At 42.8% G+C, this 23,857-nt stretch overlaps 1 protein-coding gene across 14 annotated transcripts in view; it reads right to left on the bottom strand.

Moving 5' to 3' along the window:
• Positions 1-23,857, bottom strand: part of nrxn2b (neurexin 2b) — a 795,015-nt gene that overhangs the window by 695,450 nt on the left and 75,708 nt on the right. For all 14 annotated transcript variants that reach the window (XM_074624795.1, XM_074624794.1, XM_074624809.1 and 11 more), the window contains one exon: positions 10,648-12,077. In XM_074624795.1, coding sequence (XP_074480896.1) covers positions 10,648-11,359 — 712 coding nt within the window. In that variant the 5' untranslated portion in view covers positions 11,360-12,077. The remainder of the gene's footprint in view (positions 1-10,647; positions 12,078-23,857) is intronic.

Genomic DNA, 23,857 nt, shown 5'->3' with positions numbered 1-23,857 from the left:
CCCCATTCCATCACGGTCCCACCCAAACTATTACTACTAAAATCCAATGTCCCGCCCGCCTCACTCAAATCACACAAAAGTATGGTGAATAGTAGGGAGGTCGCAATAACCTCAATATTGCACCATATCTATATATATATATTGACAAGCCATTCGCAGGGGAGTAACATGACGTCATATCTGTTCCGTATCCGTCAACCAAAACAAACCATAGCTGGCCGGACAAGAAAGTAGAAAACGGCGGAGGGTCCACGTGGATACGACCTGCACTCTCACATGTTAAATCCAACGTGGTAAACACTACACATCCAGTAAAGTATGGAAACACTTTGGGTTTCACACTATGTCAGGAAAAGCAGAGTTAGACATCACGGCTAAACTGCATACTAACTCTGTCACGGACAGGAAACGTTATCGTATTGCGGTAACGTGCGGTCAAGCCGGGTGTCGCTCTCATCTCCATGGTCAAATGGGCCGATGCTACAACCGTAGAGCACCCATATACTGACATTTATGTTAAATGCATTCAAACGGCTCCGATGGAGCTGACCATGGATGGATAAAGAGATTCGGAGCTGACGGGAGAGCTAGAGGAGGACTTGGCGAAGTTAGCGAAAGTATACGTCCGGTTTTCAAATAAGGTGTTAACAAAGGGAACTGTATATATAAAATACATATATAGAAATAAGATTGATTGGATTATATTCACCAGAAGTATAAAACATTACATGTCCCTTATAAATTAAAAAGAAAATACCACTAATTTGTGAGGGAAATGTCTTTATTCTTTGATTTTTGGGTTACTGGGAAAAATGTGATAATTAATGACTGATATATTTGACTTCAGGACATCTCTGATATTTTAATATATTAATTTAGATATTTAGAAGTGTATGATTCAACTTTTTTCCCATGGTTTAGTGTTTAAAAAGTTAACAAAAATCGCACTAAATCATAATATCGAATTGCAATACATATCGAATCAGCACCCAAGTATCGTGATAGTATGGAATCAGGAGATAGGTGTATCGTCCCAGCCCTATCCTAACATCTATGAGGTATTAACATGAGTATCATTTAGACTATTCCTGCATTCTGCATTTCATGCCAATGGGCTAGATTTGCTGGAGAATCAGCTGGAGTGCTTTATTGCCCAAAGGAATGCAATGATACAACAGAAACAGAAATGAGCGCTATTCTTCCAGTACAAATGCAGCTAAAGCTCTCAGGGTTGCAAACAATGCCAGAGGATGGAATGAGAGAAAGGCTGATAGGAAAATAACTAACAATATTTCATCATCTTCTGTAAAAGGTGAGAGAATTTATGTCTTACAGGAAGCAACAGGGTTCCAGGGGAATTATTAATGCTTAACACAAACGATATAACTGAACTAATTAATGATGACATATTCACAGCTGAAAAGTGTTCACAGCTTAAATTGGCCACATGTGGTCCTTTTGAAACGCACACCTATTTTAAATAACGGCTCCCTTTATTTTTTTTTACATTATGTGAAATGTAATTTCATAAAAAATAAAGTTCAAACATATTCATACGATATTCATTATGTAGAGTTGAAGAAACAAAATATCAAAGTTTGTGTATGTGAAGGTCTTTCTTGTGTCACAGCTTGAGACGAGCAAAGGGAAAGTTATTTTCAACATCACATTTGAGCTCACCTTTCTGAATGTAATATGAAAAACAATGTTCAAGCTTTAGCAAAAACAAAACATGTAGAAGTGCATCATATAAAAAGCCAAGTTGTGGTGTTGAGAGGAGTGTTGAATTACACCAGCTGATGAATCTGGTCTGTCGGGGGAAATAAGCTCTAAAAAAGGACAGTATGAGGTTGAAACGGACGCCTTGACTCCCTCCGCAGCTACAGGCTCGCCTGAGGTCACGGCGGGGAGGGAGCTGCCTTTCAGACATGCAGGGTCCAGCCCGGTTAACTGCAGAGCTCCGCAGGGACCCAGGTTTCAGCTTTACTCCGACATATATAATAAAAAGTGATGATGAAAGTGAATTGGAGAGTAGTGAGCAGTAATGAGCTAAGCAGCTGTTTTTCAACACTTCTCTATATGGCGCTGCCAAGTGGAAAAGGGGCTGCTGCATCAACCTTTTTCCCTCGTAAATGGTGATGTAGTGTTTATTCCACTGCCAGAGAAGAGGCAGCAAATGTGGACGGATGACATCCAATTTTCTGTGACACTGCCAGATATTATTTCCTGTCACAAGCTAAAAAAAAAAAAAAAGGTAAATTCACGCCTACGCTATATAACTGATTAGGTTAGGGAAGATTACTTTTCAAATGTAAACCATAGCTGACTGCTGATTATCTCCCAAGAGTAGAGATGCACCAATCGATTGGCAACCATATCAAAATCGGCTGGTTTTCAGCCGATCTGCCGTGACCGGTGACCAGCCAATCAGTCTCATATTTATGATTTTTTTTTGCCTGTCATATATACACACATGTGCCGTATGATAGATTTATGTCAGCCAGGCACACACACATAACATGTTGTTGGTGTGGAAGTTCTTCAGCGTGAGTGAAGAAGACATGAAGCTCGCAATTTGTCACAACTGCAAGTCTAAAATCAAGCCATGGAGCCGAGGAACTACCTTAGAAACCTTTGGAACAACTAACTTAATCAGACACTTATTATATTCTAATTCATTCCTATGCATGCTGCTCAGAGTATTCATCACAGTGACCGGCTCAATTGTCAAGAGCGCAGGGTCTCTCCCTAGCACAGTCCTGCTTATAACGGAGCTTCCAGCTAATGTTAACCGAGGTTGAATTGCATTATGATGCATTCAAGCTCTTCTCCGTAAACATGAGTATTTGGCGAAGGTAAATTATAGAGCTATCATGATGTGTTCAAATGTAATCTTCTAAAATATACTGGACGGTGCTTCCCACTGTCTGCTAACTGCTAACAGCTAACGTTAACTCGCTCTCCTCCTGCTGATTATCTGTCTCATGCACTTGTCCTCACACCGCCAACATGTTTAATTTTGTTTTAGTCGTGTGTCACGCCACGATCTTCGACTAGAAAGCATTAATGCCCATCTCCGATTGCATATTTTGACTGAATATTCCCCGATAACGATCAATCAGGGCGTGCCTTCTTTAAAGTCAGGTGCAAATCCAACCTCATGGCAACCTGAAAGACTGCTCATAGTTTCTTTGAGTAAATTAATATATTAATATCACAGCAGTTATTTTCACAAATTCATTTAACCTCCAATTAGAGCTCATATAGCTGCATTGCCCCCACGCTGCTGTTTGGGGTTCAACAGAGAACAAAGCCAGGGTCAGCATCAATTATAAAAACAATGGCCCACAGAGGCACATAGTGGCTTTAATTACAACCCCTAATGGAAAAAGGCCTGCCCACTATGCCAATGGGAACAGAATCTATGATTACTGCAGGGACGCTTTGCCTACACACTCACACACAGCACAGAAATGTTTCAAATAGTATGCGTTTGCTTATCTGTGAGCAATCAATGTAATATTTGTGAGGTCAGTTTAAACTGCGTGATGTTCACTTTCAATCTTTCTGAACAACTTCACACTTCACCTGAACAACATTACTGTAAATGAGCACAAAGAAACCTGTCAGGTACCAGACAGGGATGAAGGGCGCTAACAGCTGAGTGAGATCACTTGTATTCAAATGAACGCAACAGGAGATACAGCCTCTACAAAGGGAGCAGTGGGATGAAGAAAAAAAAAAAAAAACTGTGCTTGAGGGAGATGATCTGGCACAACCTCCTTAAATTACAAAACCTCAGCTGTCATATACAATGTTCAGATTTTACTGATTCCACTTTGGGCTGACATTCACTATTAAAAAAGGATTTTAAAAAGTCTGGAAGACAATATTTTTGTAGTAAATTAGACCTTTTGTGGCTCGTAGCTTCAATTTCAATCATGAGTCCAAGTGTGCTCGTTGAATGTTGACACTTAAAGTTTAGCTCTTTTCTTTTCCGTCTCTGCTTAAGTCAGACTTGAAAGCAACTTCTCTGTGTCAAACTCCATTCTCTCTTAGGATGCTCTAATGTGTACATCAAAGCATGCCACTTCCAAAGCCTTGCATTCATGAGCATACAGCAGCTATCAGTAAAGAGGGTGGTGCAGACAACCAACAATGTCTCTGATCACTACACTCTCTCTCTCTCTCTCTCTCTCTCTCTCTCTCTCTCTCTCTCACACAGCCTTGTCCAACTTACTTAAAGGGACTGTTTGTAACTTTCTAAGCGTATAAATGTAGCGGGTCGGCACACATGCGCGTTCGCATATGCGCGCTCGCGTGTGGCCGGAGCCTCGTCTCCGCTGCCTGCTCTCCTTCACTCAGACAGCGCGCGCGTCCTCGCTGTCTCGCTCCACCTCTAGACGTGAACGCGCGCTCACTCCACACTGCAGGAGAGTTAGTTTAGCTCTGAGAATATCTAGTGAATGTACAGTGGACGTTTGTGCAGAAATAACTGCTGCAGCTCCTCCAGACCAACAGAGGTTTCCCGTGTCTTGTGAAGTGACGGTGCTCCTCAACAAGTTACGTTATCGTCTCATTACCGACCGGGTGCCGGTGTCTTCGGCTGCCGGCTGCTGTCGGGAGGCGATAACGTAACTCGTTGAGGAGCCCCGCTGCTGAAGCCTGCGCTGAGCAGGAAAAGCCAACACTAGGATCAGCATTGATTCACGGAGAGACCTTCGCCTGGTCAGCTAACATTACTGCCAAGCAGCTGAAATATAGAGTGACATTGTGGTTTTAGCTGACGTCTGTCGCCTCACTGTTTTGAGCGATGCTCGTTCATGTCTATGTAGAGCGAGCAAGTGCGAGCCCGACGCTGACTTTCGTTGATTTCACGGCCACAGGTGTCGCTGCTAAGAAGCATTTCTGAAAGTTACAAATAGTCCCTTTAATAACTGGACTTTATTCGCAATCTTTTTTTTATTCATTGTTGTACAGGATAGAAAACATCAGTCATCCATCTCTGAGGAATAATAACTTTACTGTTTTTAATAAAACTGGTCAATACAGTGTTTTTTAAAGGCTTTTTTACATTTAATTTTGGGTTTAAAGGGGTTACTTTAGCTTCTAAAAGCTTTTCAACATACTTGAGGATCATAGTCTGCCAGTTGCCAATTAGAGTACATTTAATCAACATTCAACCTCTTCTGTCTCTTAAAAGCCCTTTCTTTGGCTTGTGTTTGAAGGACTGCTACCTTTCACTTGTCCTGCAATTTTGTGTAATTATTTGTTGTTCATGAAACATCTGTTTTTATTTATTTATTTATTTTTCTGTAAAAGCCCATTAGCTATTGTTTTGGTGAGTCACATCCCAGTACTTCTTTGACACCCACATGTGAAAAAGCTGTTTTGGCATCTTTTCACATAAAGAGTTTCTCTGCTAATGAGCTGCTGCTGTGAGTGGCAGCCGCACTGGATGCATGTTCATGTTGGAATTGACGGATCAATTTCAGACAAATATTACAACAACGTATGAATTTATAAATGTATATTAGCCTACGTCGTCCCTAAACTCAACAAAACTATTACTGTTATATCCATGAAATACCTCTGCTTGGTGCCATCTGCATAATACTACTACTACTACTACTAATAATAATAATAATAATAATAATAATAATAATAATAATAATAATAATAAAAATACTAAATAAATAAATGAAAAAATAAATAAAATAAATAAAATAAATAAAATAAATAAAATAAATAAAATAAATAAAATAAAAATAAAAATGAATAGTCTCAAATCACAAATACTTTTTCTCTTATCTCTGGCGGTATCTGGCCATTCATGTTGTTTAGGTTTATTTTGCCAAGGTTTTTTATATATCCCTTAGATCTTAGGTCTGTGAGGTAAACAGAATTGTGTTTGTGTTGCTCACAGCATTAAAACAAATTGCATTTAAACAGCAACATATCTTACCAGAAACAGTGTTGTTTCTATTCTGGATAATCCATAGTCCCATTGTGAACAGTTTTTACAGAAACTACTTTTTACTAAGGAACTGGCAACTGCATAAAGCTTTGTCTGGGGATTATCCAGTGTAACAACACAATGTGCGCATGCTGACATTTTTTTCAATTCCATAAGCACCACAAATGAAATTAAATGTCCAAAGAGAGAAATGTCTCTTGCCCACTAAGCTGAATACTTGACAAATAAAGAAATGTCATTACATGAATAATCAAGTTAATACAGCAATAGCGTCACTCGCTTGAGCCAATCGAATCTGTTGTTTACCCTGCGTAGATAGTTCGCTAGAGAGAACAACAGCGTAAGAGAGATGTGAGAGAGATGACAGCATGGAGCATGAAGCAATGACCTACTACTGCCAGACTGTTTTCCCTGATTTAACCAAATAGCACTACAAACTATGTCCATGTTTGGATCGACTTGCAGCTGTGAGTCAGCTTCCTCCGCTATGAAAATGAACCAAGTACCATTCCAAGCTCACCAATGAATACCTATACATGTGCATGAGAAAGCCACAGGCCCATCCATCTCTCTCTCTTTCTTTCTCTCTCTCTCTCTCTCTAGGAAAGGAAGGAGAAAGAAATGTAAAAAAACAAAAAGGGGGCTGCTCAAAGCTCTTTTTGGCATGTCTATTAATTGTGTTTAAACCCGGTATTTCTGCACAGGTGCAGATAAAGATTAGGCTACACTAATATTATACTATTTGTAGAATCAGATTCCATTAGTGGCTGCGTAGTAGTGATGCACGGGTCAACCCACAGCCCGCGGGTAAGCTTAGGATACTGGAAAATCTCACAGGTTCGATCAGGCGTGTCAAAACATAACAAAGCAGCAGTTAATAACTCACTGAGACATTTCACCTTCAATCCACCTTCCCTTCCCTTCTCGCGCCGCGGAGCTCAGTCCTGACAATTCTGCTACTATAATGCATAAAGTTGTCCGTTTGTGGGTCGAGTCTGGTGGTTGATTAATGCATATTTTTGCAGGTTGGGCAGTGTGGATTGACTCTCATAACGGGTCAGGTGGGTGCAGGTATTAAAAACACCCTGACCTGCATATCACTAATGCTTGGGATTGTTTCCGACTTGCGTGGTCCAAACATTTCCAACAAGGCAAAAGTGAGCATGGCTCACATACCCCCGCTCACTGCTTGACCCCTACTAAAGTTGGGCCAAGGGTTTTGCCCTTTTGGAACTAATGGCTTTAGTCTATTGAGCACAATCTAGCTTGTTATTATGAAAAATTTAGGGCACCCTGGTCTCTTACCCCCAAAAGGCACAACTAGACCACACTGTCAACCATCACACCAAATTTGAACTTCCTAAGTTAAATAGTTTCAGAGTTCTACTCCGGAAACAAAATTGAAGTCGAAAGAGATCATATTTTTTGGCCAAAATTGAAAAACTTTTGGGCACCCTGGACTTCTAACCCCCAAAAGGCAAAACTATACCACACTGTCAACCATCATACCAAATTTTGAAGCTCCTAAGTTAAATAGTTTCCGAGTTCTGCTCCAGGAATGAGGACAGACGAAAGGACGGACGGACACGCGGAGCGCTGTATACTCCCGACTACGTTGTCGCGAGGGTATAATAACTCCACAGCATAGTAAAGTCTGAAATGGTAGATGTGATCATTTCCACAATTTACAACATGTTTTTTTTATGTATTATTCAGCTTCAATCCCTATTTGTTGGCGTTTAGCCTTTCAAAAGCAGCATTTTCACTGCAGTCAAAAAACTCTTTGCTCTCTTGCTTGCCGAACACAAAGGGAAGCACACACCTGTATCACGGGGTGGTCTAGCAGCAACCTAACAGCACCATAGATTGCATTTAAGGCGATAGACATTAAAAGCTCGATTTGAAAACTTCAATAGAAGCTTTGAATGTAAAAACAAAATGTCATTCGGTGCAGCATCATAAACACCTCATCATTAAATATGTTCCCATGAAATGATGCGTCCTTCCTCTCTGAAGTGAGCAGGCCTTTAAAAATAAGCTTTCCTTTGACACGGCCTCTTCACCACAGAACTAACACAGCCAGACATGGATTTGTTAGTACAGACATCTGAAGTGTCTTAAAATCAACTAAAAGAGACCTTTACATTCACGTGTTAGATAAAAGGAAGAAATACACCGCTGCAATGGCGGTCGTCCATAATGACCCAATTAACGGCCTCTCAATCCAAAGAACATCTCTGGAAATAAATTAACGCCGAGCAAATGAATATCTTCATGCTCGCTCTTGCTCTCCTCTCTCCATTTCTCTCTCGCCATTGCTCTTCTTGTTCCGTTTCTCTGCTCCTTTAACTCTATCTCTGTTCTCTCCCTCTATCTTACACTCACTCTCTCTCTCTCTCCATTTCAAAAGGACAAATGTTTCCTGCAGTCACTGTAGCACTGCATTGGTATTCTGCTCTCAATTTAGCCAATAGCCAGGCAGCAGTATCTGCTTCAAGCAACCACACAGCAATCTGACACAGAGCTCACACAGAGAGAGAGGGGGAGAGAGGAGGCTTGAAGAATTAAAGCAAGTGAGAAAAATGAGAGACAGACCTATACGGCTGTCCAGCAGTGACATCATTTGCTGCACTATAAGGTCTCTAAACAGCCATTCACAAGAAATGAAGGATTATGCTTTTGTTTGGCTTCTTCAGAGAGCAAAAAGACGAAACAATACCGCTTCTCGAGCCGGTTTAAGACTTTCAACATCAAAACAATTAAAGGCTTTGATCAAAATCATGACTGCATGCTGATTTATTATTATTACTTCATCTATCAAAAGCAAAAAATACAGAACAAAATATTGTGCTTATCTCTGGGTGCCACAAAAATGCAAGACTTCAAACAATTGGCACATAACTGCTGGCAAAGTAGTTATCTACCTTTTGAAGATCCAGTAATTACAAGTCATTTCATCACACAGGACAAAGTAGGAGCTACTGAGTCTATTAATTATTACGGATTATGCGAGGCAATATTACTAGTGCGTACTGTATAACGGCAAAAACAGTGGAGATAATGTAGGATTCAGGTGCAAGGTGTGGAGGCGCAGACAGTTTGAGAGAAAGAGAGGAGGGAGATAAGTGCAGGGGGAGGAGAGGCGGGAGTAGGAAGTGCTGACAGCGGGTAAAGGTGAAAGAGAGATAAGTGGAGTAAGGGAGTGAACTCGGGAGAGACGGAGCGGGGGAGGGAGGTGAAGAGAGATGGAAAGCCCAGATAGCCTTGAGAAGAGAAGGTAGGAGGCGGGTTAAGGGAATGCTGCGGGACGAAGAGAAACGGAGAGATGGATGAACGTAAAGCAGAGGGAGGGGGGGACGGCAGAAATGGAAATGGGATGTGTCAGTGAAAGAGGGTAGCCAGAGGTGTAAAACAGAACAGAGTTTGACATGAGCTGACAGCACAGGAGCACATCCCAAGAGGAAGAGAGCAGGGTGTGCACCCGAGACAATAAGCTTGGAAAGAAAGAAGGAAGAAAGTCAGAGAAAGAGTGAAGAAAGGAGAAAGCAGCAGGACCTACAATGTGTGATTTTTGCATTTGAGATATTCTGTTTAGATATTTAGCACCTTTGTTGTTAAGTATTGTTTTAGTAAAAAACAAAACAATAAAAGTAGCACCTGTGCCACGTCAAAATCTCTATGAGTCACATAATCCCTAAGAAAGTGTTTTTTTTTCTTCAACAACTCGATCTTTCATGCAAGGAAACTTCTTAAAAACAATTTTTGACAACTGAATGAAACCAAACTGAAAATATCAATATGCCTGCCTTTTCAAAAAGCACCTCGCCCTCCTTACGAGAAAAGAGGTAGTTGTCAAAAAGTCAATTTTTGCCAACTTTATTAAGCAAAATTAAAAGAAATGGTGTGTAATATAGTCTAATGCATGCATTACACTGATTTCATGTGTTTTTTATGTACCATCTTTAAAAGTACTCAATGTAAGAATAAGAAATTGCTTGTTAACAGTGACACCTGTGGTCGTTAAGTCAACGAAAGTCAGCGTCGGGCTTGTGCTCGCTCTACATAGACATGAACGAGCATCGCTCAAAACAGCGAGGCGACACACGTCAGCTAAAAGCACAATATCACTGTATAGTTCAGCTGCTTGGCAGTAATGTTAGCTGACCAGACGAAGGTCTCTCCATGAATCAATGCTGATCCTAGTGTTGGCTTTTCCTGCCTCAGCCCCAGACTTACTGAAAGGGCTCATAAAGGGCTCAACATGTCAGCAAGAGAGACCTCAAGGTCTTTGACGATTTGACAGTTGGACGGCCCTAAACACTCAAAGACTTTGCGGGAACACGCCGTGAGCGTGGACATTGGGATTGGGCCTACACCTCAACTATTAAACCCTACTAGAGCACAGACATCCTGCTGCTTCAAAGAAACAAGCCACTTGTCATATCTCTGCAGGAGACTTCGAAAAAAGGTCAAGAAGAGACTATTTTTGTACATCAGAACTGTACACTCGCATTACCGCCGACCACAAAACACCTCATGACGTGCTACAGATTTAGAGTAACAAAGCAAACAGAGGATATCTTTGCCTAGAACAGATCTATATTAGCTTAATGCACAGGAACAATGCAGAGAAAGCAGGGTAGAGCAGGTAGAGTATAGAGATTCCTTACCTTCCTTGCAGTACTTCCCCTTGAAGCGGGTGTGGGTGCAGTCGCAGTGAACTTCTCCATACTGAATAGAGCAAAACCCTCCATTGAAGCACGGGTTCTGTTTGGTGCAGAGGTACTCCAGGTCGCTCTGAATGCCCTGGCTATTTAACAAAGTGGGAGGCATCTCCCCCACCTTCAGGTTGGAGATCAAGCCCTGGAAGGGTGGCTCGTACTTCACCGTGCTAGACGTCAGCGCAGAGAGGCGCACATCCGGCGGGATCCCGCCCACGAACAGATCGCTGACCACCGCCATCTCCTTCCTCTTGGACTTGACCTCGGCCACTTTCGTCTCGCCGTCCACCATCAGGAGGGTCTCGCGGAAGTTGCGGGTGAGCAAGACCATGTGCCAGCGGTCGTCGTTCACCCGCGTCTCCATGTGCAACGTGGCCGGCTCGGCGCAGTGGATGGCGAAGCGCAGCTGGAGGCGCCCGCCGGAGATCAGAAGCTCCAAGAAGTCACAGTTGCCGCCGTCGTCCAGGTAGAGTACCAAGGCTTTGCTGATGTTGGTCTTGAGGCTAAAGCTCAGCTCGCCCACAGATCCAGCTTCCCAGCGTCCGTAGCGTGCCCACTGGCCAGGCGCCCCTCCGAATTCCAGCATGGTCACTGTAGTGAGCAGGCTGAAGAGGGCCAGAGGCCACAAGGGCCAACACAGGAATCTTAACCCCCTTGTCATGCTCAAAGTTCCCCTTCTCTACTTGCTGTCTTAAAGGTCTAATAAACCCCAGACGTAAGGCCTAGCTTCACTGTAGCTAACAGATTTCAAATGTAAACAACAAGTATTAAATGTTCCTGATCTAGGATATTAAGCTCACTGGGTAAAGTAATCCTCACAGAAACCCCTACTCCAATTTTCCTGACGAATCAGCAGTTTGTTTTTTTCCCCGTTCTCTCTGATGCTCTAATTCTTGTCCTTATCCTGATTCTCTCCTTCGTCTCTCCATCAGTTGGTGCCTCTGGGACTCGGAGGAAAGGAATGAGGAATAGCGGGAGAGTAAAAGAGGGGGGAATATGATAATTTCAACACTGCCGTTTCTTCAAAAGCCTCTTGGTCTATCCTGGACTGAAAATAGAACCTCCGTCTCTCTAGAATCCAGATCTCGGCGCAATTTCCAGGAAATTTGAGCTGCCGCCAAAAGCTTAGGGGTGGGGGGGATGGGGGGGTGGGTTAGTTTTTCCGATTGTGATCTTTCGTTAAGGGGAGCGCAAGCAGGAGAAAATGAGAGAAAGAGCGAGGGAGCCGTGGAGTAGACGGGTATCAGAGACTGCCGGTGTCTGCTCGAGCATGCGATGCGTTCATGGTCTCAGCGTAAACCCATTCTTCTCCTGAAACTTGAGGACTACAAAGCTTTACGCAGGAATGGGTCCCATCATGATGGTGGCAGGGTGGGGATCTGGAAGAAACACACAAACAAACAAAAATGTAAATTACATACATGTTGCAGTGCATTTCATCTAAACGATGCAAAATTGAGAACGTCATAAAAATGTGATTCCAAGTTAATCCGCAACTATTCGTTTCTACATGCTATTTAATCTTGTATCTTTCATCTTCGTTGCCCGTAGTTTGCTTTCGCCTGCAGTTTTAGACACCATGTACTTTAAATAAAAATCCCTTTTTCAGTTGAAAGCTGACACTTCAAAAAAAAAAAAAAAAAGTTTGTCTAGAGCCAAGCGATAAATAAGCTTTGTGAGTTTTGCATGGCTCCATACTTCCCAGAGGGGGCCTGAGCAATATGAATGTCTTATTTCATCTGCTCCCTCGCAGTCATGCCAACAGATATGTCAAGCAACGTGCTGAACCTTAACATCGTGGTGTCATTTGCAGTGAAGATAGCTGTCGCACTTTTTGGCCAATCAGTATATTTGATAAATCACAGCCTTCCACTGTGACACACACACACTATGAACATACATATGCAAACACACACATCATTAAATCAAATGCGATTCAGAGTGGAGTGCTGCAGAGTCAATAGCTGTCTGAACAGCCAGTCTTGACCCCGGGGCTCGGCCTAATCCCCAGCCATTATTTCTTGAGTGAGATCTAATTTCCATCACAAACAGTCTACAATTAAAGCTAGGCTCACCCCTACTCATGCTCCCTTGTGCTATCCTGCCTGGCTTCAAAGTGACAACAGCGATGACGCTGGTATACAAGCAGGGGAGGGAGGGAGAGAGGGAGAAAGACAGACAGACAGAGAGAGAGAGAGAGAGAAAGGCTGCATAATCATGATGTCAGACGGGCGAGGCTTAACATCGATGGAGAAAGATGAGGGAGGACAGTGGGGACAGACGGAGTTGTGAGAAACAGAAGAGAGAGGAAGACAGATAATATTAGGGTGATTTGTCTCTGGGTGACGTTCATATTGGCAAGCAAGAGAAAGCAATGCTTCCTTCACATGGAACTGAAATGACAGAAAAATTGGGCGTTGCATCATTCCGAAAATACGAACAAACTTTACCAATATTCACAGGCTCTGGTGGAACATCTGTCTGCATAATCTGTCACCTTTTTAAACTATGTCGTAATGCATTAATACAAATATTTAAAATAAAAATAACGTCAGCATTAGGGCTGTCAAAGTTGAGGCGTTCATAACGCATTACTGCAACTTGCAATTTTTAGGTTGTAGCAGACTAGAGTGAAGATACTGGTATCATATGAAACTAGAAAACCTAAGGAATCCATTGGTACCAACTATGTCATACTAACTTGTAACAAAGGAGGCTAAATAACGCTCCAAACTTATGCTAAATTTTGGCGAGGAAAAACTGTCATGGCTAATTTCAAAGAGGTCCCTTGACCTCTGACCTCAAGATATGTGAATGAAAATGGGTTCTATGGGTACCCACGAGTCTCCCCTTCACAGACATGCCCACTTTATGATAATCACATGTAGTTTGGGGCAAGTTCCTCCCTCTCCACAGAACTTGACATTATGTCTTAAGTGTTAGATCAATTGGCAGCCCTATATTAAATGTATGATACGTCTTTTAGAAGCTACGGAAGGCTTCTGATGATAAACAGCTCTATTTGCAATCCTACAGTGTCAAAAACCAATTAGTGTTCTCAGTTTGGTAGATAGCAGCACATTGATGATGACAATGCATGGTGGCAGCTTGCAGCAGCATGCATCTATAGCAATGCATTTCATCTGGTACAAAACAGAGTGCAAAAAAGACAAGAAAACACTGGCAGGTAGGTCATTTATCTACTGTGTTTTGCTGTTTTCCTAGTAACCACCTTACTAAATTTTAGCTGGAGATGTGATCTGCTGTCAGTGTTGGGTGTATGGCTTCCTGACTTTTACTTCTTTGAGGTGGAGGAGGTGGTTATGCCTCACAATAATCTTACATGTACACATCTAAAACAAATACCACATGATTTACTGTTTGTCAGACTTGTTAAATGTGAGACGCTGTCAGACAAAATGTCTTCTAATACGCGGCAGACACAACATGCCTGGAGGAGCGATAAAGCCGGGTGCTGGTTTATTTCGGTCTCTCGGTGACAAGAGCCCAATCTGCATGTTTGCACACGTTCTTCTCTCGTTTGCACACGCGCCAGCATACATATATGTACGCTCAATTAACAGGCAAGATTCACAGGATTCGTTAGCAGATGTGAAAAGAAACGTACGTGCTGTTCAGAGACATGAGTCATCCTTCGAGACGCATCTGGGAAGGTACATTGTACTGTAAATTTACATAGGCAGGAATGTCTACACCTAATTATACTGAAGCAAATACCTCTAATATGCAGACTGCTGTTCCATACACATGTAAAACCCCCCCACCACTCACACACACAGATCATGACATTGTTTTAATTGCCATTATGAAGAGCAACAATAACACGCTTAAAACCCCCGAACACTTTGGGACCAAAAGAATTGCATTTTGTGAACAATTTGAGAGCTTACGCTTGTTTAATCAACCATTCTTTTAACCACATCTGTGTCCCTTATGGGTAAATAGATTTGGAATATTCCCTGGCCAAATTGAATATTCATTGAGTTATTTCTGTCTGTTCAGGGACTCCGCAGTGTTTCCTGCTCTTTTCACAGCGCTCAAGGTTTACTACGTAGAGTTTCAGTGTGTTCTCGATGCATTGTGTTGCTAGTTATTAGGGGGTATTGGCCAGCTCGCCCGATGGTACTATTAAATCCCAAGGACACTGAGGAAACATAACAAGCCTCGAGAGATAACTAGAGCTCCGAGGGGTTGCGCTGTGTGTGTGTGTTGATTGATTTTCGTTGCGTGTGCAGCTGTCTGCATTCAGCAAAGCAACTGTCCTTGTGTGACAGTGCTGGACTGTGTATACTCAGTGTGTGTCTATATTTATGCCTGCTTGGGATTATGATTTTTGTCACCGTTGTAGTCCACAATGTCTTCTCTGCAGCATTTGGTCGCAGCATTGTTTTACAAATGACATCCAGCTTTGGTCCACTTTCAATCCAAAAATAACATTATTTTTCCATTTTTTGTATCCCCCTTTACTGCTAGAGTGACACCCATCTGCCTCGATTTCTATCCTCCAAAAAAAACGACGGCAGCTCTCTGGCTCACAGTGCTTGGCTGAGCTGCTGAAAGAGCAATCTGTACCCAGCCTCAAACACCCTGACCCCACTTCTTGTCCAAGTGAAGCTCTGCAACCCCTCAGGATAACTGCGTGGTCATGTGAGCCAACAACCGACCCATTTCCTCTCACATCATCCCATGGGGGGAACGTTGGCACCGTCTTGACAGGAACTAAGCAGAAACTCTTTAAGGCTTCATCCACATTGCAGTGGAAACTGTCCCATTTATTATTTTTATCCCAGCACTTGTGAAAAAGATTGAACAGTATGCAAACGGTAATGAAGGAGTGTATGTTGAAGTACATGGGATTCATTGCCTTACTTTCTTAGAGAATCGTGGAATTTCACTGCTATTGGTATTGACTACTATTTCTGGTATGGTGACATCCCTACTGAGGAGATGCTCAAATTCAATCTGATCTCAAAGGCACTTACAATAACTTAAGTATGGCATAAATCATGTATGTGTTTTGGTGTTTAATCCATCTCTTGCAGAGCTCCGCCTCGGCCCAACGTCTTCAGATTCCCCACAGACCAGACTACACCTGTTGTGTGAAGCTGTGCCAGGCTTTCATCTACCTTCTTCCGCTAACAGTCAGCTCACATACATTCAGGTAAAGTCTGGTTTGAATACTCCACTGCCCATCAGCGCTACACTGAGTTCAATGTTTCACTTTTTTCCCCCTCCTAAGGGGCAATACCTTATTTAGAATTGTAAATATGACACTGAAACACTTTTCAAATGCAATAAAAACGGCTCAAGCGTATGAAATATTTATACGGTACAATAATCTAGACAAAGGGTAATAAAGGTGTAGCTCGCACAAATATTTACACATGCAAACAGTTTTCCTATGCACAAATGCACCTACGCATATGCATTATACACACAGTTTCCACGTGCAAACAAGCAGACACACACACCATATCCTAGCCAGGCAGGAGCCATTAATCCTGGCCTGTGAGAAGCTCAGCAGTGTACCATCCGTCAGCATGAGGCTGCTGCCGCCGCCGCTGCTGTGCTCTAATTAACCAGAGAGGCACGCTGAGCCACTTTTAATATTCCTGGTCAAGATGGAGAACAAGGATTTCAAACAAGGAGTGGTGGGAGAGGGAGTACAAAAGAGAAACAAAGGAGGAGAAAGGCTGGTGCCAAGACGTTTGGAGTAAGTGGTGAAAGGAGGAGGATGGGGAGAGGAGATAAGAGGAATGGCATGGTTTGGAAGTTAGACACTTCCAGGGAAGGTGGAAATAAAACCTTTGTGTGTTTCAATAGTATTTCTTAACAAAAACGGGAAGCAAATATAAAAGATTGTCTCGTATAAAAATAGTGCAGTTAGGACCTAAGTGCATTTTTACTATTTAAAATCTAATGTACAGCAGGGCTGCACGATTATGGCCAAAATGATTTATCATGAGTATTCATTGATTTTAGCGACAACATATTTTATTGAACTTTCACATTGAAATAAACAGAGCAGTTTTCACTTCCATGCTTTGCTACATCCATGTTAATGTACAAATTAGTGGGTGCAAGATGTTGGAAAAAACTGACATTGCAATATTGTTTTCTGCTAGATATAAATATTGCAATATGAGAAAATACAGGAATATTCACCCTTTCCCTTTATTAGCTGCATTTCAAAGTTAAATGCTTCAATCTGGTGCAATTCAAGAGCAAAATTAGCAACAATAAGAGTCTAGATAAACAAGTTTATGCTCTTAATTTAATCATAAATGCATTGGTTGTAGAGATAATATCTACACCCAGACGTTTTGATATGCCGCAGCGTTTTCTATGAGCAGTACACGCATTGTAAACGTCAATATCTCAGGCGATCATGTTCATTTAATTGCCAAAATTGTGATTAATGTTCGATTAATTGTGCAGCCGTAATGTAAAAACTAATTACTGACAGGTAATTAGGTCATGAAGTGTAAAAGTTTTACATATTTCGTTCAATGGGAAAGTTGTTGTTTACCTAAAAAAAAAGAATCCTCTGAGTTACAGACGTCTCTTTCCCAATGTAAGTCTACGGGAAAGAGTATTTTTGGGCCCAATGACATCACGTGACGGACACGGAAGTTGTAGTACCGCCGTTTGGCCACTACGAAAATTGGCTTCAACGACCGTCGCTCTTCCTGGGGACTTGGTTGAGATACCGTGTACGAGTTTCATTCTTGAGGGCTTCTGTAGTGCATCTTTTCTACTAGAAAGTCAAACTGTCTGTCTGTCATCACTGGAATGCAGCTCGAGGATGAAGAGAGAGATTTATGACTCTTGAGGGAATGAGGAATTACAAAGACTCTATAATGTAGGTGTGTTCTCTTTTACAAAGAAGACATCTTAAAGCAGAGTGAAAATAAAACTAACTAATCAGTATTTGGAAACAGTCCTCCAGTCATGTGGAGCGTGCGTGTTAACACAGAGGTGAGCAGGCCTTTATTTCACATCAGACTGCAGCGTTTGATCAGCCTCGTCAGCTGTAAGCCGCTAGTGACTAGCTCTGGATGTTACTGCTAACTGCATTTAGCCCTGATGAGGAGATGCTAATGAAACAGATCAAGGGCTTTAGCCTTGCTGTACGATTAATGATGACTTTAACGGGACTCCTTGTTGCTCCTTTTGCTGTGACACCTTGACAGGGTGAATCACGGGGAGTAAATGAATTCGCTCTGCAAGCTGAAATGTTGTGAGGATGAAAAGAGAAGGCAGTCACAAAGGGGAGTTCAGGAACTGTATACACATACTGTATATTCTGTAGGGGTGAGGACAAAACAATCATTTCACCTATGTATCAATTTTGAAATAGATTTTTTAATGCCAGATTCAATATATTTGCTTCAATTGAGTCTATGTGAAGGTAGAGGGAAGTTACCGCTTTTATTGTTGTAGTCTGAGTAACGTGACGTCATATCTGTTCCGTATCCGTCAACCAAAACAAACCGCAGTCGGCCGCGGCAAGCCGAAACGAGAAAGTAGACAACGGCGGAGGGTCCGTGTGGATACTCTCATCTCCGTGGTCAAATCAGCCGATGCTGCAAAGAGCTGACCATGGATGAATAAAGAGAACGGAGCTGACGGGAGAGCTAGAGACGGACTTGGAGAAGTTAGAGGAAGTAGACACATGTGACTACGTCCGGTTTTCAAAATAAAGTGTTAACAAAGGGAACTGTATATACAAAATACATATATGGAAATAATTGGATTATATTCACCAGAAGTATAAAACATTACATGTCCCTTATAAATTAAAAACACCACTAATTTGTGAGAGAAATGTCTCATTTTTGGGTTACTGGAAAAAAAAAAAAATACTTCCTGACAATGATACTGATATATTTGATTTCAGGACATCTCTGACTACATACATGCTGAAAATCAAACATCTTTACTGCATTTATTTAGATATTTTCCAAAGTAAAAGTCCCTAGAAGTGTATGATTCAACCTTTTCCCATGGTGAAGTGTTCAGAAAAAAATTGTAATATGGAATCACAATACTTGTAGAATCGTTATATAAAGAAAAATCAAAATACATAGCGAATCGGCACCCAAGTATCATGATAAAATAGAATCCGGAGATAAGTGAATCGTCCCAGCCCTACTATTCTGCGGCTTGCTTTAGACTCTACTTTGGAAGTTGGCCCTGCAGTAACAAGTCACCCAAATGTCTCCTTCATCAAGTCCATCAATAACCGCTGGCTGGAAATAATGAGGGCTTTTTAAGGGGAGACTGAGTGGGAGTCTGGCTAGTCAGAGATCAATTACAGACACAAGACACAGTGGACTTGCCTCTGTGGATGGCACTGCATGACAGACAGCCTCACACAGAAAAACAAGACACATAAATGGCAGAAATAGACACATGAAGGCACACAGAGAGCCACACATGCTGCATCATATAGGCCAGCGACACCAGAGGCGTGGAGAAGCAGACCTCTCGGTGTCAGCGAGTCACTCAAAGACATTATTACATCCACGATCAAGCCAACAAAATGGCCGGTAAAGGGAGAGAGGGGAGGGGAGGGAGAGAGAGGACGTCGCTGACACTTAGCCCGCGATGCTGCTTGAGACGCAGTCACGCGGCAACACATGCACATCGTCCTCCACACAACGGCGCCATTAGATCTGCGTGCCGTCAGCCAGCTTCTCTGCAGTGAATAGTGCAAATCATGTTGTGAGACCGAGGAAGAGGAAGACATAAGCGCATGGCCGCCTGCTCATCCAAGCTCTAAACACCTTCTTGCTTGTCTTTCCATCCTCCTTTTTTTCCTCCCTGTTTGACACTATCCTCCTCATAATGCTTTTCATTTCCCATCATGCCTCGCCCTCCCTCTTTCGGTTATTTCAGCCATCCATCACCATCCCACTTTAGTCCCACCTACTTCCAGCCTTTCAGAAGAGCTCGTGGACTACAGGTGCAGCCGGGGTTTGAAAGTGTAAATCCAAATCAATCCGACTTAAGTGCATGCTGAAGCAGAATGAATTGGGGTTTTGTTTGCGCCCCGGGTTGAGCTCTGTCTTGTTATCAATGTTGTGTGGTGGTCCCAGATGAATATCAGCGTGTGCCACTGGAGTAGAGAGGGTGGAAATATCTGCACTTTCAACACCTGGAGGGGTAAATTATTGTGTGTTTGGTGCATATAGGAGTACCAATCAGTGCCAAAGGTGATGCATATGCGAGTGCAGCTGTGGGCACCTACAGTATGTTTACAGTATTCAAGTTCACATATCCGTAAGTGCTGTTTTTCCTCCTCTTTCCTTGAGTGAGATACTGAGCCCCTACCTGTTCAACCGTTCTAAGTGGCTTTGCATGCGTGAAATGTAAAATGTTTGCTGGGGGCGCGTGGGAATGTGGCCGATTAAGTTCGTGTGAGTCTGTGTGCGCCCGGCAGCATGCGTGTGGCTGCGTCGGTGCCTGAAGATGTTTTGGTAGGAAGCACAAGGCTCACTGGCCAGGCCTCGAGACTCTCCCGTTCCAATTAACCAGCCCAGCAGCCTGCAGCTCTACTGGCCTTATCTGGGAGAGAAGAGAGAGAGAGAGAGAGAGAGAGAGTGAGAGAGAGAGAGAGAGAGTGGGGAGGAGGAAGTGATAGAGTGAGACAGGACGGAGGAAAGACAGAGGGTTGGAAAGGCGATAGAAAGAAGAAAGTCAGGCTTGAGAGAGACGAAAAAAAGGAGAACTCGTTCCACAGTGCTTCTGCAGATGCCTGCTTATCGTCCAACTCCTACCCCTTCACACAAAGACACTCCTTCCTTCACTCCTTCCTTCATCTTCTCCCCATCAGACGAGGGAGAACCATCTCGGTGAGAAACAAAGACCTGCCGGAGCCTCAGTGTTTGGGAGAGAGGAACTGATAGTGTGCGGTTGACAAAGGTATTGTGTCTATTTTAGGATGAAAACACTGTGCTGTCAATATAGCCACCGGGCCTTTTCTATAGCCATTGTCAACTAGAGGGTGGAAAAAGGACACTCATTCAGCAGCAGTCACTTGTTATAATGGCCAAAAAAAAAAAAACTCTGTGAAATGTCAAACCTTAGTTAATCTAAGGATGGATTTTATTGCACTGCAAAAGGGGAAAGAAGAGAAGTGAGAATTGCTTTATTAAAATAAAAAGCTGATCTTAGAATTCGCTCATTTCTAACAATTTATAAAGCCTCATTTTGAACGGATTATTTGTGCTGAATAATTTAAGTATTCAGGACAACCTAAAAAGCAATATCCGGACGTCGTCACACGTGTATACTGTAGCTCTCCCGTCAGCTTCGTTCTCTTTATACATCCATGGTCAGCTCCATCGGGGCCGTCGTAAAATAATACTAATACTCTACTCTTGATTTCCACATCAGTCAGACTTCCCCCTGTTATGACTTATGCACCTTCTCCTTTGGGTTTGCATCTCAATGTGTAAAACCATTATGGTTCTTGCCTGTGCACACAGGAGCCTGTGGCAGCCGTCCCATCGTTAGTGCATGTTAATTGGGGCAATGGCAGGTGCAATTAGAGGCCATTTCTGGTTCCTTAGTGGCCAATGACAAGAAGCATTTCAGCAGCAGCAGCCAACCAACCTATGAGAGAGCAGCGAGTACAGCAAGCGCCTTGAAGGAACACAGGAATTGTTTTTCATGAGCCCACCAGCAATTAGAATGGAAGATGGTGAAATGAGGGATTAAAAATTTCAGGAAGAGAAATGTCTGAGTACACCTGGGTAATTATAGCTCCAGCTTTTTTAAATACACACATTATGGTTGTGCATACACAAATCTAGTGTGGTTTATTGTGCAGCTTCACACGTTGCTGCTTGTTCATGTCTGCAAAACGGAGGTACAGAAGCGACCACTCTGTCAAATAAAACTCTCCTTACGCTCGGAGCAAGTGCTGGATTCATGAATATAATACTGAATTCCATCTATTATGGGCATTACTGTGTGTGTGTGTGTGTGTGTGTCCATGTATGTGAGGCCGAGGGGCGGGGGGCCTTCTCGCCCCCAATGAATTATGGAAGAATCAGACAGGAAAAATGAGAGGGACAGCAGATAGAAAGAAAGAGGAAGTGAGATAGAGCCGGAGAGGGGAGGGGACACTGTAGCGCACGTAGCAATTGAGAGCCAATTGGCTGTGGTAAATGACAGTCGATTACCATCTTAAATATACTGTCAAAAAGCAATTTGCTTCGCTCATGCCACGGGCCTGATATTTGCACCTTATTAGGGAGGCTGCCCTATATTTTAAGAGGCCAACCTCCTAACCTCCTTGAGCTTCCATTTACCCAAAAGCTACCTGAGTACTTGTCTAATGCCGGGTTCAACCTACACGAGAATCAAGCCCATTTTGAGCCCGATTCAACGTCAGCAAAGCCCCGATTGTTTAATGGTTCTAAAGATTATCTTGCCAGATACTCCTGTGGTGTGAGATATGTTAAGAGTAGGAATGTGCATTCCAAGCAAAAATACTATTCAATAATCACCAAGAATCATTTTTCAAAAATCGCTGCACGCGTTTTGCAGGTCGTAAAGTTACTACCAGTGCCTGAAACGGTTAAAACAAGGGGAAATATGAATTTTTCAAGACAGGATAATAGTTGCATAAACTAGTTGATTTTTTAATAATTTAATGACTATTCTAAAATTCAAAAATCATGACCCAATCCCTATTAAAGGGACTGTTTGTAACTTTGTAAGCGTATAAATGTAGCGGGTCGGCACATATGTGCACTCGCATATGCGCGTTCGCGTGTAGCCGCTGTACCCTCCTCCTCTGCCTGCTCGCCTTCACTCAGACAGCTCAGCTCGCTCCACCTCTAGACGTGAACGCGCGCTCACTCCACACTGCAGAAGAGTTAGTTTAGCTCTGAGAATATCTAGTGAATGTACAGGGGACGTTTGTGCAGAAATAAATGCTGCAGCTCCTCCAGACCAACAGAGGTTTTCCGTGTCTTGTGAAGTGACGGAGCTCTTCAGAGAGTTACGTTGTCTTCTCGTTACCGACCGGGTGCCGGTGTCTCCTCTGCTCTCTCCGGCTGCGGGCGGAGAGAGCAGGGAGACACGCTGGAGAGCCCCGCTGCCTCAGCCTGCACTTAGGAAGGAAAAGCCAACACTAGGATCAGATCTAAATCATGTTCATGGAGAGACCTTCGTCTGGTCAGCTAACATTACTGCCAAGCAGCTGAAATATAGAGTGATATTGTGGTTTTAGCTGACGTGTCGCCTCACTGTTTTGAGCGATGCTCGTTCATGTCTATGTAGAGCGAGCAAGCGCGAGCCCGACGCTGACTTTCGTTGATTTCACGGCCACAGGTGTCGCTGTTAAGAAGCATTTCTGAAAGTTACAAATAGTCCCTTTAAGAGTGTCTTTTACATCCCCCAATCGGCTCGGAAGTCCATCCTGGCCACCCACTACAGGAATAAAACTGTTAATTTTAACATAATATTATGTGTTAAGTCTCACATTTTCAAAATATGTTAAGATTTGAAAAATCTTTTAGTGTGGGCCAGCCTTAACGGAGGACTTTTGTGTTTTGAGTGAAAGGAGCTGATGAATAGAAGCAGAGATAGAGGGGCTGAAAGCTGCGGAAAAGGTCGATAATGTAACCACAATTAAAACACAGAGACTAAATAGGCCTTGTGATTGTATTTCTTTGACACTCATCACTATAATGGAAGGTTTAAAAGGATCTGAAATGCCCTTTCACGTTAGAATACCAAACATTTTAATTCAGGTGTCAAGGAGGGGAATAATGAAAAGTTTAAGCAATTCTGTTGGTTAAGATTCCATCGGCTGTCTGCAGTCGTCATAAAAATACCATTAGCGACAAATCTTATCCGAAGTAACCCCGCAATTATTACCAACCTCTTTAATGTTTATTGGCTTTTAGACCTCATGGCTTGTAAACGCAGAAGGTGGAAGACACATAAACTTTGAGGGGACATCGCAGCAACTGCAGATTTGTAAATGGTATTGACATTTCAATATCCCGGCTAAGTCTGATGGAGGGTGTCGCAAACATTTCGGAGGAATCAGAAGAAGCACGCCGGAGACCTGGGGACCGACAGAGGCAATAAACCGGGGTCTGGATATTCTACTCAA

This window comes from Sebastes fasciatus, chromosome 22, assembly GCF_043250625.1.
Source record: "Sebastes fasciatus isolate fSebFas1 chromosome 22, fSebFas1.pri, whole genome shotgun sequence".
Lineage (NCBI taxonomy): Eukaryota > Metazoa > Chordata > Actinopteri > Perciformes > Sebastidae > Sebastes > Sebastes fasciatus.
This window is presented reverse-complemented; position numbering and strand designations above follow the sequence as displayed.